General features: G+C 40.9%; 1 protein-coding gene across 4 annotated transcripts in view; it reads left to right on the top strand.

Annotated features, from left to right (window-relative positions):
- The window catches only part of LOC117539765 (kinase suppressor of Ras 1-like), a 72,636-nt gene that overhangs the window by 23,621 nt on the left and 32,427 nt on the right, over positions 1–16,588 (top strand). The window contains exon 1 of one of the 4 annotated variants that reach the window (XM_034206072.1): positions 253–512. The exons of 2 other annotated variants lie outside the window; for them this stretch is intronic. In XM_034206072.1, coding sequence (XP_034061963.1) covers positions 510–512 — 3 coding nt within the window. In that variant the 5' untranslated portion in view covers positions 253–509. Of the gene's footprint in view, positions 1–252; positions 513–16,588 lie in introns of those variants that run through there. One more of the 4 variants, XM_034206064.1, reaches the window with a different exon arrangement.

The following is a 16,588-nucleotide window of genomic DNA, read 5'->3' as shown; positions in this document are numbered from 1 at the left end:
GTATAGAGAGAGAAGGCATGCAGAGGAAGTGGAGGATCTCTTGCGAGGTAGGGTGGGGTGCAGGACTGATTAGACATGTGCACTGAAAACCATTTAGGAAATGTCACTACAGCATCTGTTCCAGAGCTTATCACAGTGATAACAAGCAACAAGAGGCTGTACCACTTGTAAGACTGTTGTGCTTTCAAAGTGGCTTTAAGATATATGTCAAAAATGTTTAGCTCATTAATCAAACTTCTCAACCAGCTGACCAACCAGAAAACGAAACCATAATGGACCTGATGTTCTCACGGTCGGCCGCTGATGCACAGCCCTGGCATGTCAGGAAGACGGAGAGACAGAGGGCGGAGGGATATGTAAGAAGGAGGGAGGAGAAAAACAGGAGGTGTGATATCAGTGCTCGGAAGATTTGTTGGCTTTGTGTCAGTGTTTCCCAGCAGCCTGCTGCACTCACGGATTATTCTCCAACAGAGCTTGGATTATGAGAGCAGGAAGAGACTGTCACCCTCATGGTAATGTAGCGTTCTGACCTCCACTGTCTCTGTGTGCCTGTTTACTCAGCACATTGACCTTTGAGAGAAGCTGTTTCCTTCATTTCCTTATTTGACAGAAGTGCCGTAGGAGAATGACTCAAAGCTCATGTCTGCTGTTTCAAGTAGCTAGTGTGTGTGTGTGTGTGTGTGTGTGTGTGTGTGTGTGTGTGTGTGTGTGTGTGTGTGTGTGTGTGTGTGTGTGTGTGTGTGTGTGTGTGTGTGTGTGTGTGTGTTCAGCTGTTTCCTTCCTGTTGTTGGCAGCGGTGAGCTTCAGGACAGTTTGTATTTGCCTGTTAGGTGGAGGCGTATATCCAGAGCCGCTTAGTGTGGACTCTGATCCACTCAGTGTTTCACTGTTTACTCATAAGTCAGTTTCTGTGTGTTGAAGAAACCCGTCATTAGTGTCAGAGGAAGATATTTCGTTAGAATAGTGTGTGATTTACCATCCTGGGGTTAGAGGAAAGTCTTTTTGAGACTGTGTTCTGTCTCTCTGTGTCAGTGCTCAGGCTTTCGTCACCTGTAAACACAGGCAGCGGAGGCATGCCCAGGCACTGCCCAGGTATCGGTATGCGTCAGCTATGTAAAGTGTGTTACTCCAACCTTAATCTTTTACCATTTTATTTTTCATGGAAGGAGAGTTAACACGCTCTTCAGATCTAGACACAACATTAGTATAGAGTGTGTCAATAAAATAACTTCTTGCCTTTGCTCACCCTATACGAGCATGATGTCATTCTCACTAAGGTATCAGTACTTGTTTTGACTTTTCTGCAAGCTCGCTATAGAAGTTGTGACTGGAACTAAAGTGGAACGCTTATTGAGTGGTGCAGGAATAACCCAGAAACGAGTTGGTATTTAGCACTCTGGGCTCCCACGACTTAAAGTCAAAAATGTTTTGATTGTGTTTTTGTATAGATGCCAACATTTTGATCTGTGCTCATTATAAGCTTAGGAGATGTTCACATTTTGTTCTATGTCATAACATACCTCAGTAAACACTGGTGAATGTATGAGCCTTTTACTTTAAAAAGTCTGTAGTTAGAACATTAGCCGCCTTTAGCTTAGCGGTGGTGACTTAAAGTCATGCAAACCTGATGTAGTTTGTTTAGAGCCTAACGTATTATAAAAGTGTGTTTGCCAGAGAGGTCATTTAAATGCAATATTCGGAAATGCAATGAAAAATCGTCGCCCTTGAAATGCTAGCTTCCTGGAGGCCTACAAAAATATGAAATCACATCTCCACCCTAGTGTCTTTAGAGAGAGCTGTTAAAATCTGGTAAATGTAAGTGGTAGATGTCACTTGAGTCAGTGTCGGTTGCATCTGAAGACTCCGAGTGTTGGCTAGTAAAAGAAAGTAAAGTTGGAGAGCAGAGATCTTACAGAGCTCTGTAGCCTGCTGCTCATCAGGATACGTTAGCCGCTACTAGCACAACACAAGGGAATTTCTGATCACACTGTCAGTGGGCCAGATGCGTAGTGATTCATTAGTATAAGTTATCATCACCCTGTGTGTTTGAGCCCTGTGATTGGGTGGACCTACACTACCCCAACTACATTTCGCCTTTATTCAAATTGCAGACAAATCTGTCCCTTGAGGGGTATTTCCATAAAAATCATTTTGAAATCATTTAAAAATGTCAGGGCAAGACATAACGTGTGGCAGTGATTATAAAAGTGTGGTCAGTGCTGAAGGCATTCGGAGGAATTGTCTGATATTTCCGGAAAAGTTACACAAGATCTACCACCAGGGCAGTCTCTCATCTTTTGTTGTGGCAAAAAGCACTTTATCATAAAACCTAATTTCTTTCCTGGAATTCCCTCCGGGCATGCACACCATCGTCATGAATGTGGGAAGAAGATTTGTTAACTTGTGCAACCATGATGTTTGTTGTGCAGTCAGATGCTCCCAGTGATCAGCTCTTCAGACCCCTGAAAGAAGCCATGCATAGATGTTTCTCTCTTTTTAATCACTTCTGCATTTCTGGACTTTGATATTCAATTTGTAGCCCTTTTGAGGGTTGCAGTGTCCAACAGTAGTAGATCATTTGTTTCTAAGCAAGTCTCTACATGTACTTTAATAGCATTAAACTCACTTTTTAAAAGTTCCATCAGTTATCTGACAGGTCCTAGCTCGTTGGGTAAAAGGGTAAAAACTCCAAACCAGATGCACTTGTTGTTTAATGAAAAACTCAAATGAAAGGGATACAAACAGTAGTGCTTCTGGGTGCTGTGTAAAACCAAGAAAGGAGGTTACTGTCCCCCAAACTAATCATTTGTTGAAAAAAAAGCCATTTGTTGAAAAAATGCCATTTGTGATTGTCTTTTAAAACCAAATATGAGCAATTTCTAATCTAACAGACCTATCAACAGGACATTAGTTTGTCTAGCCCAGGGGTGCCCACACTTTTTCAGCTTGGGAGCTACTTTTAAAATGACCAAGCCTAAATGATTACCTACAGATCTGCCCAATCTACCCTGCCCAATCTGTGTCGCGAGTGGGGGGGGGGGGGTGCTAGTGGACTAAACGGCGGATAAACTGCACCGCATAAGTGCATTATAGTGCGCCGCATTTGCGCTTCAGATGAGGAGGTGAGGCCCCCTCATAACTGCATGAACCCGTATGGCACAATACAACTCAGACTGGCTTACCTGTACGTCAATCAGGTGGCAAATGCCATAGTAAGGATGGATGATAGGCTAACTTTAAAAAAATAATTCTTTTTTTTTCAATGCCATGCGATCTACCCAAACTACCTTTGCGATCGACGTATTGGGCACCCCTGGTGGTTTTTGGAAAGGATTTGGAAAGGCCATAGGTTGGGAAACAATGTGGTCATGGTTCAAATCAAATCAAGATTTATTTATATAGCACATTTATAAACGACTTTTGGTCGAGCCAAAGTGCTGTACATATAATAAAAATAGCCTACAGTAGAGACACTTTACAGCAAATACAACAGCACAGATTGTTCAGAATATCAGTATGAGAAAACGACACCCTCTGTCCTTAGACCCTCACATCGTACAAGGAAACACTTCCAGAGAAACACCTGAAATATAAGGTACTATTATATTTTAAGTAATCCTATCTACTATTCCTATATTCGAATAATGTATAAACTATTTTTAAAATACTTTATGAAATCCTATGTTATGTTATAAATATAAAAATAAAGAACTAAATGAATAAATAGATAATTAAACAAAAGCCAAAGAGAAAAAGTGAGTTTTAAGTGTTGATTTAAAAAACCCCAGGGTCTGGGCCGACCTCACATGGAGGGGCAAAGTATTCCAGAGCCTAGGGCCAGCAAGCCAGAAAGCTCGATGCCCTCGGGTTTTAAGCCTGGTCTTAGGCACTATCAGCAGCAGCTGATCAGCCGACCTTAAGGCTCTGCCTGGGGTTTAGCGATGGAGGAGTTCGGCTACATAGGCCGGAGCCAGCCCATTTAGGGCTTTGAAAACAAATAAAAGGATTTAAAAATCTATTCTGAACCGAACTGGAAGCCAGTGCAATGAGGCCAGAATTGGGGTGATATGGTCGCGCTTTTTATGGCCAGTGAGAAGACGTGCAGCTGCATTCTGCACTAGCTGCAGGCGTCTAATTGATCCTGGTCCATACCCACATACAGAGCATTGCAGTAATCCAGTCTCGAGGTAACAAAGGCGTTAATAACCCTTTCTAGGTCTTTAAAAGATAAAAACGACTTGGTCTTAGCCAATAGTCGTATTTTGAAAAAGCAGGTCTTGACTACAGTACTAACCTGCTTATCAAATTTAAAGGCGCTGTTGAAGGTCACTCCAAGGTTCATAACAGAGGGGAGGATATTTTTATTGAGGGAGCCCAGAATATCAACCGGGGAGACTGTTGGTAAGAAACAAGTCACTGGCTTTGTTGAGGTTTTAATCAATATAACATCTTGCTTCTTGGGAATTACGACCCACTGGAGTCATGATTCACACGGGTCCTTGACCAATAAGTGTTAAAGATCCCATGTCATGCTTTTCCGGTTATTACCCGTCCCCTTGTGAGTTATGAAGGTTTTTCTGCATGTAAACAGTCTGCAGAGTCACAAACCCTCAAAGTACACCCTGTAGCGAGTAAAACTCTAACACAGAAAATACCTGTCTATGCTGCCCCAGAACGCCTCGTTGGACATTTTACATTTTTTCTTCCGAGGCAGGTTGACGTCACAAAGTCCAAATGGACCAATTGGACCATTCCGCACACATACACTCACTCAGCCTGAGCTCCACACGCACACACACACACGCACACACACACACACTGAGCCGGAGCACCGCAGAGCTCAGACCCCACGCAGCAACCAGGAAACAACACCAGTAATCCAGCTCACACTGTCCGCTCCTCGAGCCCCACAGGGTGGCGCAGCGAGCCCCTCAACGTCCCGCCAACACGGCACCCAGACCCCACGCAGCATTCTCATCTGTTTGTCATTACTGGTGTCATTTTCTGGTTGCTAACAAACGCCATTGTAAAACATAACTACTGATGTTCCGCTGTAACGGTGGTTGACCAATCAGAGCACAGTGGGCTCATAGGGAGGGGGGGGGCAGGAGCTCCAACAAGCCGTTCAGGACAGAGAGTGAATACACATACTATACAGAGATGCTGTTTGAGAAACCAATGTGAGTTTGGAACATTGAACAATGTAAATATATTCTAGTAGACCTCAACAATGGAATTATGATCAGTAGAAATGGCCATGACATGGGGCCTTTAACATAGATTGTGTTTTGCATTTGTACTGATGACAAACGCTGCTGGCAGGACAGTCTTGACTATTTACACATGATAGGCAATACACAGTTTTTTGTTATCAGATATCCCTGTCTGAGAATGATCTTCCACCCTTATCCAGTGGAGATGGAGGGACCGCATCAGTGCTTACAGAAACAGTGTTCTGGGTATTCTGGAAATTCCACGCACCCAACTATCAACACGTCTCCTAGGGACCGTTTCTTTGAGAGGGACAAACAGAGACCCCCTGATCTCCGTCTGTCTCTGTCCTGTGATGACCATCAGGTGGGACAAGACGCTCCTGAGGCCTTCGTTGTAACTGTTGGCTTTATCTTGTCAAGTAGTTTTCTAGGAAAAGACAGCAGCCTAATGTCGTTGTCCTCGACAAACACTGTTAGTACTTGTTTTGCTTTTTTATTGTTTCTAATCATGCTGCGTCACTTCTCCAAGCTTTAACACAGCTTTAACTCATACACTTCACTGGTTACTTGCTTGCAGGGTAGCCTTTTAGCATAAAATACTAGTATCCAGTTCTCATTTGAAACAGGAGAGACTTATTGAATGAATGAATATTACGGACATCATGTGCTCAAGAGGATAGAAAGTTTTGATTTGATTTGATGGATTAATTGAGTGATAGAAAAGTGAAGAGTCTTTGTCGATAAGACCCCATTGCTATACAAGGGGGAGCATAAGCCGTAAGTAGAATAGGAAACCACCCCAAGGGTCTTGACACTGGTTGTGATGGTGGTGAGGAGATGGAGGGGTCAGAGGAGGGTCACAGCAGTTACGCCAGAAATGATGAGAGATGAGTATGAATGAACGTACTGTGGAAACCACATGTAAATATTTGTTACGTGGTATTTTTCACTTATTATTTGTGGTGAGCATGTTCACTGGAGCTCGGGGGGTAATAGTTGTGGTTTTATCCTTTTATCTGACTGCTCCCCTCTGTTCACTTTGGTTTTTGCATGGGCAGAGAGAGTGAATTTCTTGTTTTGTTGGCCGCTCTCACAATCGCACTCACAATCACATTCAGAACTTTACGATTCAGTAAATTACTGATCGAATTGTATTTTTGTGTTGTGGAATAATAAATCCCAAGTTAAGCTCATAGCGGCTTTCTTTCGGACTGTCTTCAAGGTTCAAGGTTCTTTATTAGTCATACAACCATAGCTATAAAGTAGTTATGTCGATGAAAATCTTAGGTCACAGGCTTCTCCAACAGTGCAACACAATATTACAGAAAAACAGAAAAATATAGTGCAAGTAAATATTAAAAGTAAATGCAAAAAGAAATGGAATAGTTTTAAAAAAGTGAAATAAGAGTCTATATGCAAGCTATTGGAATGATATATTAGGTAAATAGATAAATGATTACTAAGTAGCAGAATGTTATGGATGTTGTTACAGCAGTTCAGGTGTTTAACTGTTCAGCCGCTGTATGTAGTCTTTCTGATTAAACTTGTGATGAGCTTCATTTCGATCAGAAGAACATTTTTTGCAAAGCTGGAACTCAAGTTTGGTCTCCACCTCCTTTATATAGACGTTTTATACCATAGCTGAGCGAGTCCACAGTAGCCAGCCCAGCACCTTCAGATCCACAATTCACGCTTTAGCTCTTCAAGCTTTTCAGTTGCTATAAGGCCTTTGAAATTCATGGCAGTGAGCAACAATTACAAAATCTGCCATTTGCCATTAGGCCTATCCCTTTTTTTGGGGGGCTATGGTCACAAAATTCTCCAGTGAAAAAATGTGTAACTATTTTTCCACAGACTAAAGAAAACTGCCAACCAGAAGAATAACTTCTAACTCCTAAACTCCAAATGCTGAAGCCTCATAGGAATAATATAACAGCAAAGACAACGATTCAAACCAAATGCAAGCTACATGTTTTAGAGATACCAGAGTTCATAGCACCTTATCAACCATGAAAAACCTAAAATAACCTACATTTTGGTCAGGCTGGGTCATACACTTTCTCGCTGTCGTCTGTGGAGGTATTTTACTAAAATTACTGTAACAATGCTGACGCCTGATATAAGTTTGACTGAACTTAAAAATCCCATTTTTGAACATAACAGAATTTATTTTGGAAGAGCTTTAAATTCAGACCCAGCGTTGTCTCCCAGAAACATCGCATCAAATGACTGCTACCCAGCCTGTCCATTCCTTTTATCACAGACACAATGCAGAAAACCAGTTGCCAGGAGATTAAGCCAATGCCTGTCCCCCATTCTCTTCATCAAACACACACACCAACACACATTCCAGTTGAATAAAAGCAGTGTAGAGTAGAACTTGTTTTCACAGTTTGCCAGCAGATTCCAGGAACCAGTCCGGCTTTTTAGGAACACTGGTATTTGCCATAAAATGCCCATTATTGTTATATTGCCCAATACTACAACATTTTTCTTTAGTTTGCAAATGGCCAAATTCTTCTTCGCTCTGTAAATCAGCCTGTTGGCGGTCCATGTTCTAGAAACACAGCTGTCAGATGAGCCAACTTCTCACAGAATACCTTCCCTTCTCTACTTGCAAAAACTCTGTTGAAGCTTGCCCTGCTGCTTAAAAATAAAGAGACTGACAACGCCATAGATTTCAACCTGCCACTGTGCCCTTTAAGACCCAGTCACTCTTGTTTCAGGTATACACACTCTTCTAAAGGATTTACTGGAACATGAATGAAAGCCAGCTATTCAGCAGAATTGGATGACTCAGTTTGATGAGAAAGACAGAGTGAGGTTTAGATAAGCAAATCATGTTATTGCCTTACTCTGAATATGATGATCATACAGTAGAAAGACCAGTCACTCTTCATAATGGTATCCCATTAGTTTGAACCTAAGGGGTTTAAACATGTATTCTGTTACAATATCAAGTTACAAAATAATCTAATCAATAATCTAAGCTATCACAACATAATGGTAATATAACCTGATTACTTTCCATTGCTTTTCGATTCCCTTAATATCAAATGCAATGAGAACAAATACAAGAGAAAATAATTATTTAAAAAACATATATTAATATAAAAGGATAGAAGTAGCCTAATGAGACCAAAAAAGGAAATGCAGGCAATACCTCTGCCTATAATATATTCATCTTTATTTTTTAATTGTAATGTAATGTTGTAATCCTGTTATTAATCCCAATTTTTTTGAAATGTAACAGTAATCTAACTACATATTTTGTTTTTAAATAGCTGTAAGGAAATACGGATACTTTTTTAAAATCATGATTACGTCATCCTGCTACATGTAATCCGTTACTCAGCACCAGTGGTGCAATGTAGCTAAGTAGATTTACTCAAGTACTGTACTTAAGTACAATTTTGAGGTACTTGAGTATTTCTATTTTCTGGTACTCCACTTCAATTCCGAGGGTAAATGGTGTACTTTTTTTCCACTACATGTATTTAATACCTTTGGTTACTTCACAGATGTGGATGAATGATGTGAAATATAATCAAGTGTTAAATCTTTAGTTCCACCTTAAGTAAATTCACAAGCTACCCTGCAGTATACAAAGTCATTCAAACTAGCTGCCACACTTTAAATAATTATAAGACATATCATATCTATTATTCTGAAAAGAACCAATCTGCATAATGACTACTTTTACTGTTGGTACTTTAATTATATTTTGATTACTTTTGTACTTTTACTTTTACTAAAAGTAACATTTACTGGTACTTCTACTTTTACTCAAGTACAAGATCTGAGTACTTCTCCTTCCTCTGCTCATTGCTCCCCAAGCCTGCACACACAGACACCAAAAACACACACCGACAATTGACACCACCATTGCCATTACATTTTAAACACTGTTTTTGTTTAAGTAGTAATTAATGAATGGATAGAGAAAGTAAAATCATGGGGCTGTTTCCAACTGTATCACCTGATACAGTTGGAAACATTAACCATTCTAAACATACTATCTGTCAAGGTCAGAAATACACATGGATAAACATTCAGTTATTGTGCTCCATACATCTCTCACACCAGAAAACTGCTGGTCTGCTGCAACACTCAACTCTTTTAAGTCAATGAAGTTTTCTCTTGTTATCACTGCCTTCTAATAAATCTATTGCAGTGCACTTTACTGCTTCTTTTGAACTTCTGGTTAGATGCTAACTTACTTTGTTGTCTTAATACTTGTGCACTTGTTCTCTTTGCAACGACAATAAAGTTGAATCTAAAAATATGGGAATATGTCATCATGATTAGGAAGGCTTCTCAATTCACTAATTCCCCTCCTCGACTCCTATCCTTGAGACTTAGTCCCGCCCACAGGAGATGTGAGCCGAGGAGAGAGGAGGGGAAGCAGCAGGCGGTTAGAGAAATGAGAACTCCTCTCCTCTGAGCGGTCATTTTAAAGAGACGTCCATTAATGATGACAGGAGGCACAGCAGCCTGATGGATAGATGTGTTCATGACCACTTATATATTTACTTTGATTCATTCACAGTGTGGTATAATGAGACAATAACAGGCTACAGATATACATACATACATACATACATACATACATACATACATACATACATATATATATAGGTATATATATATTTATATAAATATATACAATTTCAGAATCAAACAAGTATGAGAGCACTCACAGCATAATAATGTAACACTATCAGAGACTGGATTTATCCCCCCCCCCCCTCTGGTCGCTACAATGAGGAAAATAAATTACGGGCCAAAAGTTTTATTTACAAGTATTAAAAGTAAGCAGAGGACACCAAACCAACTGAGACCTGTCTGTCCGCCTCATCTAAATACGCACGCACGCACGCAATGCAATCCCTCCCCGTCGAGGCAAGCACTGTAATTCTCTCCGGTAGTCCACCAGCAGATGACAAACACCCACCTCTCCGCCTCTTCCAAGGGACGAGGGGACCGTGCAGCAGAGTTTCAGTTAGATTTGTTTTCGCCGGTCAACATGTCCGTTAAAGTTGAACTCTTCCGGACAAAATTAGAAAATTGCCGGTCAAAGGTCTTCTTTGTTATTTATTGAGCTTTAAAACAAATGAATAATGACTCTATATAATGATATACGAATAAAACACGGAGGACGGAGATCTCTTTTTGTCCCCCTCTTCTGAGAGCCCAGCAGCTGATCTCAAAGCACGCTCCCCTCTCCTGCAGGGGGGCGTGGTCAGCTGCAGCTCACAGAATCAGCCCCTGCAAAAACAGCGCTGGAAAGAGCAAATAAAGCGAAATGAGGCATGGCTAAAATGCAGGTTCTGTTTGGTATTTTGAAAAAAAAAACTATATTTATATACTTTATATAGGTATGGCCCTACAATATATTGTTCAAATATAGCATGATAGGTCCACTTTAATTATGTGGAAAAATACTGTGTTTGAAATGTATAATTGAAATTTAGAAGTTGGCTTTTTGCTTTGTATATATGCTTTATATATTGTATATATATATATATATATGTGTGTTGTATTCCAGTCTCCCTTCAGATATGTTGAGTGGCATGTCATTCAACACAATGCTGCTCACCTCCTTCAGTTTAGAGAAAAGCTGGTTCAGTTTCAGCATTTTGGGGGGACAGGGCTGCTGAGCCTAAAGATGGATCTGTTGGTCCTGGCACCAGGGGGAGGGACAACTGATTTAGTATGAATAGCTGCTAAAAATGTACCTGCATTTATTAAATGTCAGCCAAAAGGGCAGTGAAATGTCAGCTTAGTAAATTATTATTGACAATGGACTAAGCTTAGCTAACAGACTAATTTCCACCACTCATGGACCACACCCACCTTTTCTTTTGAAAAACTGGGTGACATACTGTCGCCCTTTAGTCGCTCTCTCTTGTCTTTCTCTCCTTTCTTTTCTTTTTTGAAAGCCTGACTTTGTTAGTCGTTGAGACATGGTACACACATAAGCATCCCTCCTCACATGCTTTCTCACTCTCTGCTAGAAAGTGCACTACGGTTGGAGGCAGGACCAAACCATTACATGTAAATAAAGGGGGGTGTACAGAGGCTTTGGATAATTAACTTTTGGAAGAAAATAAGTTAAATGAATCGTAAGTTTAGTGAGTACATTATCAATATAACGTTCTATTAATGTTAATTATTGATGAATGATGAAAGGTTACTGTGACGAAGGTAACTTCGTCACTGTGAACTGACGGCTTCGGGCCTTGTAACTCAGCACTTTAGTGAACAGTTTTGCACTTTATTAGCGTGATTGCACAGTACCGTTTGGCATGGCATATTTGCACATTTTATATAATTTATACTAATTATTGAGAGTATTTATTAAAGGATTAAACCGTATTAATTGACATGTCGTCTGGCAGGTGCTGGTCGGGTCCTCGGCTCCGCCTGACAAGATAGGGGAGTTAGCGAGAGCGCCGAAAGTGCTTATACTGGTGTAGAATGACAGCGGTTAAGAATAATCCGGGTGAAAATAATATGTGGGGGTGTAGAAATCATAGCGTTAAGTGGCATTAATTGTTCAAGTGCTGACTGCGTTTAGTTGGGTTTGTATGGGTGTACTTCTGTTCAGTTATATGTTTGTGTTTGAAAAGTGTTCCCCCTCCCGTTATGTCTGTTGCTGGATTGTGTGCACCTGGTGCCCTGGGTTGTCTCCTCCCCCCTCACCTGTGTCTAATTGCTGATTAGTGTGTGTGGGTATTTAGGCTCTGTTTCCCTGGGTCCTTCTCACTTCGGTTAAATGGATTCCTTGCGTCCCTCACTTGCGTAGTTTCCCTGTGACTAGTCCCTCCCACCAGGGAAGCATGGAGAGATGCAAGGAAAGCACGAGAAGCAGGGAAATGAGTTTTAAGAGCAATGGGACGTCCTTTCCTCCGGAGCGTCACGTGAAGCGACGTCCGTTTGTGATGACGCCGCACAGCTGATCGTCTGACAGCAGCTCTGTCCCCGTTATTTCCACACACCCCCCCGCCTCTGTTAGTACACATTTACTGACACAAACATTTGTATCATCTGTTGTAGACCCAAATAAATAAAATAAAATAAGAACTCATTCTCAAAAAAGATAAACGCCATTCTTAAAATGTATAAACGAACATTAGTTTGATTAATATTGATTAGAGTGCACAATAGAAATAAAATAATTCAGAGAAGAAAAAGAGATAAGTTATCTATCAAAACCCAGTTAGATTAACATTCATTGGATTGCACACTTTGTGTGTTTGTTTGGATATGTAGCAAATTAACATTTTAATAGCACTTAATGACTGACTGAATGGAAATGACAATAAATGAAAATGTAAAACGAAAAAAGCGATCATGAAAATGTTTCCAAAAAATGAATAAAATGATTTTTGACCACTTTGTTGTTCAGATATATCACATATTTGTAACTAAATGATACATGAATTGAAACAAAACACGGTATAAACTGAGGAGTGACTCCCGTGAGGTTCATGTATTTTCTTCACTCAGCTGGGAAACTGCTCTCATGTCAAGAAGCATCAGATCAGTGCATGCACTGCCTCGTCCAATCAGTGAGCGATACACAGTAAGGGGGCGGGGCGAGTGTCTGAGGATTTAATCGGAGGATGGTCTGATGGTTCCTCGGTTATCGCCAGTGGCGGTTCTAGACCAATTTGACTGGGGGGGGCATTGGGGGGCCAGTTATTTTTTGAGGGGGCACAATAAATGCAGGACGAAAAAGAGAACTAGACAGTATGAAGTAATTGCGCATAAGAAAACAATGCAATACAGTTATTGGTATTTGTTTCAGTACACTTATTTATTTCAGATAGATCTTATAGTTATTACTGTTAGCTTCAGCTTAAGTTATTGTGCAATGTTTGCACTAACACCATATTTATATAAAAATAAAGGCAATGAACAGTTACATTTCTACTTTATAATAAGGGTGTCTGCACAATCTCACATTACAGCAGTGGTTCTCAAACTTTTCTGTCAGGCCCCCCCTTTGGAGAAAAAAAAAAGTCGGGCCCCCCCCCCAACACAAATAGTCAGTCTCAGTGGCGGCGCCAGAGATTTATTTTGGGGGTGCTGTGGGGTAGCTTGACATTTCATAGAGGGTGCTCAAACATTTAGGGTTTCCCATTAATGTACCGGGCGCTACAGTGGAACTTTCTACTGCAACACTCCCCACACACACAATGTACCCGCGACTGTTACAATGAAGGCTCGATAATCAGCAGGGGTAAAGTGCTATTTTTATAGGTGGTGTGTGGACCTCACATAGGGGGGTCCGGGGGCAAGCTCCCCCGGGAAGATTTTTAAATATTGAAGTTAAAAGCATCAATCTGGTGCACTTTGAGAGCAAAATGAAGAGATATATGGATACATTTCTCAACACAGAACTGTAAATAGATTTACTATTTCTTTATGGATATTTTACAAATCACTCCCCTTTTAAACTTTATTCATTTTTTAATGTCATATAGTATTTCATACCTGTTTTTCATTTATTCTCTTATTTTTTTATAACTATAATGATCATATAAACGTGTGCCTCGGAAATAATTGTTTACATTAATGGTGACCAAAACGTTTGAGACCCACTGAGATAACACTGAGTCTACACAGAGTCTTGTGGCAGAGGCCATGTCTTTGGTTACAGACCTGACCGCTCTATGCCAGTTGGGAGGATTCCAACTGCTGAAATGGATCAGCAACAGCAGGTCAGTGACACCTTTAGGTTCAAGATGGCAGTCCAAGAAAGACCATTCACAAGAAGAGGTATCCTGTCGGTGGTGAGCTCGGTCTAGGACCCCATTGGATTTTTAGCACCCTTCACCTTACCTGTCAAGATAATGCTGCAAAACCTCTGTAAGATGAGCTACAGTTGGGATGAGCACATTCCTCAAAACTACCAGTTGCAGTGGGTGGGGTGGCTAGAAGATCTAAGAAGACTCAGCACTTTCAGTGTGCCGAGATGTTTTAAACCCAAAGGGTTTGGACAGCTCACAAGTGCCCAACTACATAATTTCTCTGACGCCAGCGAGAACGGCTATGGCACAGTTTCATACTGTTCATACTGTCAAAATGTGGAATAATGACAGCATTATGGCCCTGCAGGGATGCTTTGACTGCACACAGTGGGAAACATTCGATACTCCCGATATTAATGAACGGGTTGGGACAGTGTCTAGTTATATTGATTTTTGTGTCGATTCTGTGATACCCACTAAGTCTTTCAAAATATATTCGAATGACAAGCCCTGGGTGTCTCACAGTTTAAAGAAGCTGATTATTCTGAAGAAAAAAGCTTATAAAAACCAGGATGAGTTTGCTAGGAGAAACATACAGAGATATTAAAAGACAAATACAGTTAGACAAGTATAGCTATAAGGAGAAGCTGGAGGCAGCTCTGGCCTCTGGTAATCCCAGAGAAGCATGGCAGGGAATTAAAAACATGATGAATGCTCCACATAAGGGCAGGGGAAAACCGTCTCCTGTCTTGATCAGTGGTGAGGGAAGGGAGACGGCAAATCATTTGAACACCTTCTTCTGCCGGTTCGAGAGTAGCAACAGTATAGAGGCTGACACTGCCATTCCCCTCCATCCTCCCCCCCTCCCCTCTAGTATGACTATTGAGGAGTTAGAAGTCATCCATCTCTTCCCCGATAATATTGAAGGAGCTGTTTTAAAACACTGCAGAACAACTTGCACCTGTATTTACAGACATTTGTAGGTCCTCCCTTAATCTGCAAAAAGTCCCTTCTCTTTGGAAAACATCCACAATTATTCCAGTGCCTAAAATCCCCAGGGCCAGTGAGCCCAATGACTTTCGGCCTATAGCACTCTGGTAATGAAATGTTTTGAGCGTTTAGTTAAGAGGCATTTAATCTCACAAACGCAGCACCTCTTAGATCCCATGCAGTTTGCATATCAGGCCTCTAGAGGGGTGGAAGATGCTATCGCAACCCTCTTGCATCTTCTGCACTCACCTCAAGAAGCCAAAAGCCCATGTATAGATTCTGTTTGCCGACTTCTCATCAGCTTTTAACACCATTAAGCCAAGTATTTTAGCAAATATTTTAACTGAAGAATTCTCACTTGAATCTGGTCTGATCTCCTGGATCATTGACTTCCTCAGCTGTAGAACTCAGCAGGTCAAAATAGGCATGGCACTTTCTGACACAATAACTACCTGGATAGGCTCACCCCAGGGATGTGTCTTATCCTCTCTTTTATTTCTTTTATACACCAACTCCTGCATCAGCACTTTTCCCAATAGGCACTTTATTGAGTATGCAGATGATACGGCCCTGTTCAGCCTCCTCTTTGATGAGGAAGAGGAGCATGGGCCTGTCCTTGACTTCTTTATTAACTGGTGTGAGAAGTCAAACCTGCTTCGAAACACCTCAAAAACAAAGGAGATGGAAATTGATTTTAGAATAGCACAATCGCCCAACCCTACTCTTTTATTAAATAGCGAGCCCATTCAAAGTGTCACTGAGTACAAGTATCTTGGTGTCGTGCTTGACCACAAGCTCAGATGGGATGTTTGGTCTGACAAAATAAATGCTAAGTCTCAACAAAGAATGTTTTTTTTACGTAAATTATTGTCTTTTAATGTCAGCAACAGAATGCTGAAGATGTTTTATCATGCTTTTATCGAAAGTGTGCTCTCCTTCGGCATTATATGCTGGTTCGGCAACGCAACTGAGGCACAGAAAAAGTCAGTCAGGAGGGCCATAACATTGTCTAGTAAATTGACAGGAATCTCATTTGCTAATATAGAATGCTTATATAAGGACAGAGTTTTAAAATTGGCACACAATATTGTGAGTGACCTGAGGCACCCTCTTGCCTCTTACTTTGAACTGTTGCCATCCGGGCGGAGATATCGTGCCCCTTATTTAAAAAAGAACAGATCTAGGCTGTCTTTCGTCCCACAAGCCATCAAACTCCTGAATAAATGATGGCTAGGAGGCACTGTTTACCCAGCTGGTCTGGCCCTGTCCCCCCTATTTCGCAAATGAGGGCCTATAGGCCCCTTGTCATGTCTGCCGATATCTGGTTTTCTTATGTCTGTTTGTTTTTATCTGTGTCTATGTTGTTGTCAGTGATGTATTGTCTTAACTTTTTTAATGCCTCTGTGATGTGCTGCAACCCATTTTTGATGATGAGAAGATCCATGTAACTTTCGTTCTAGACATATCTATGCCCATACTACAGCCGGTGTGTATTTTATTATGTGAAGCACTAAATGGTTTTAGACAAATATCGACTCTTTGTTTGTAGATATCTACTAAACTAAAGCAAATAAAGAGAGTAGGCCTGTTATACTGAGTGATATATATTATACACACTGCTCTGCT

The sequence above is a fragment of the Gymnodraco acuticeps genome, unplaced genomic scaffold (genome assembly GCF_902827175.1).
Source record: "Gymnodraco acuticeps unplaced genomic scaffold, fGymAcu1.1, whole genome shotgun sequence".
NCBI lineage: Eukaryota > Metazoa > Chordata > Actinopteri > Perciformes > Bathydraconidae > Gymnodraco > Gymnodraco acuticeps.
The sequence above is the reverse complement of the archived record's forward strand: the minus strand, read 5'-3'. Positions and strand labels throughout refer to the sequence as shown.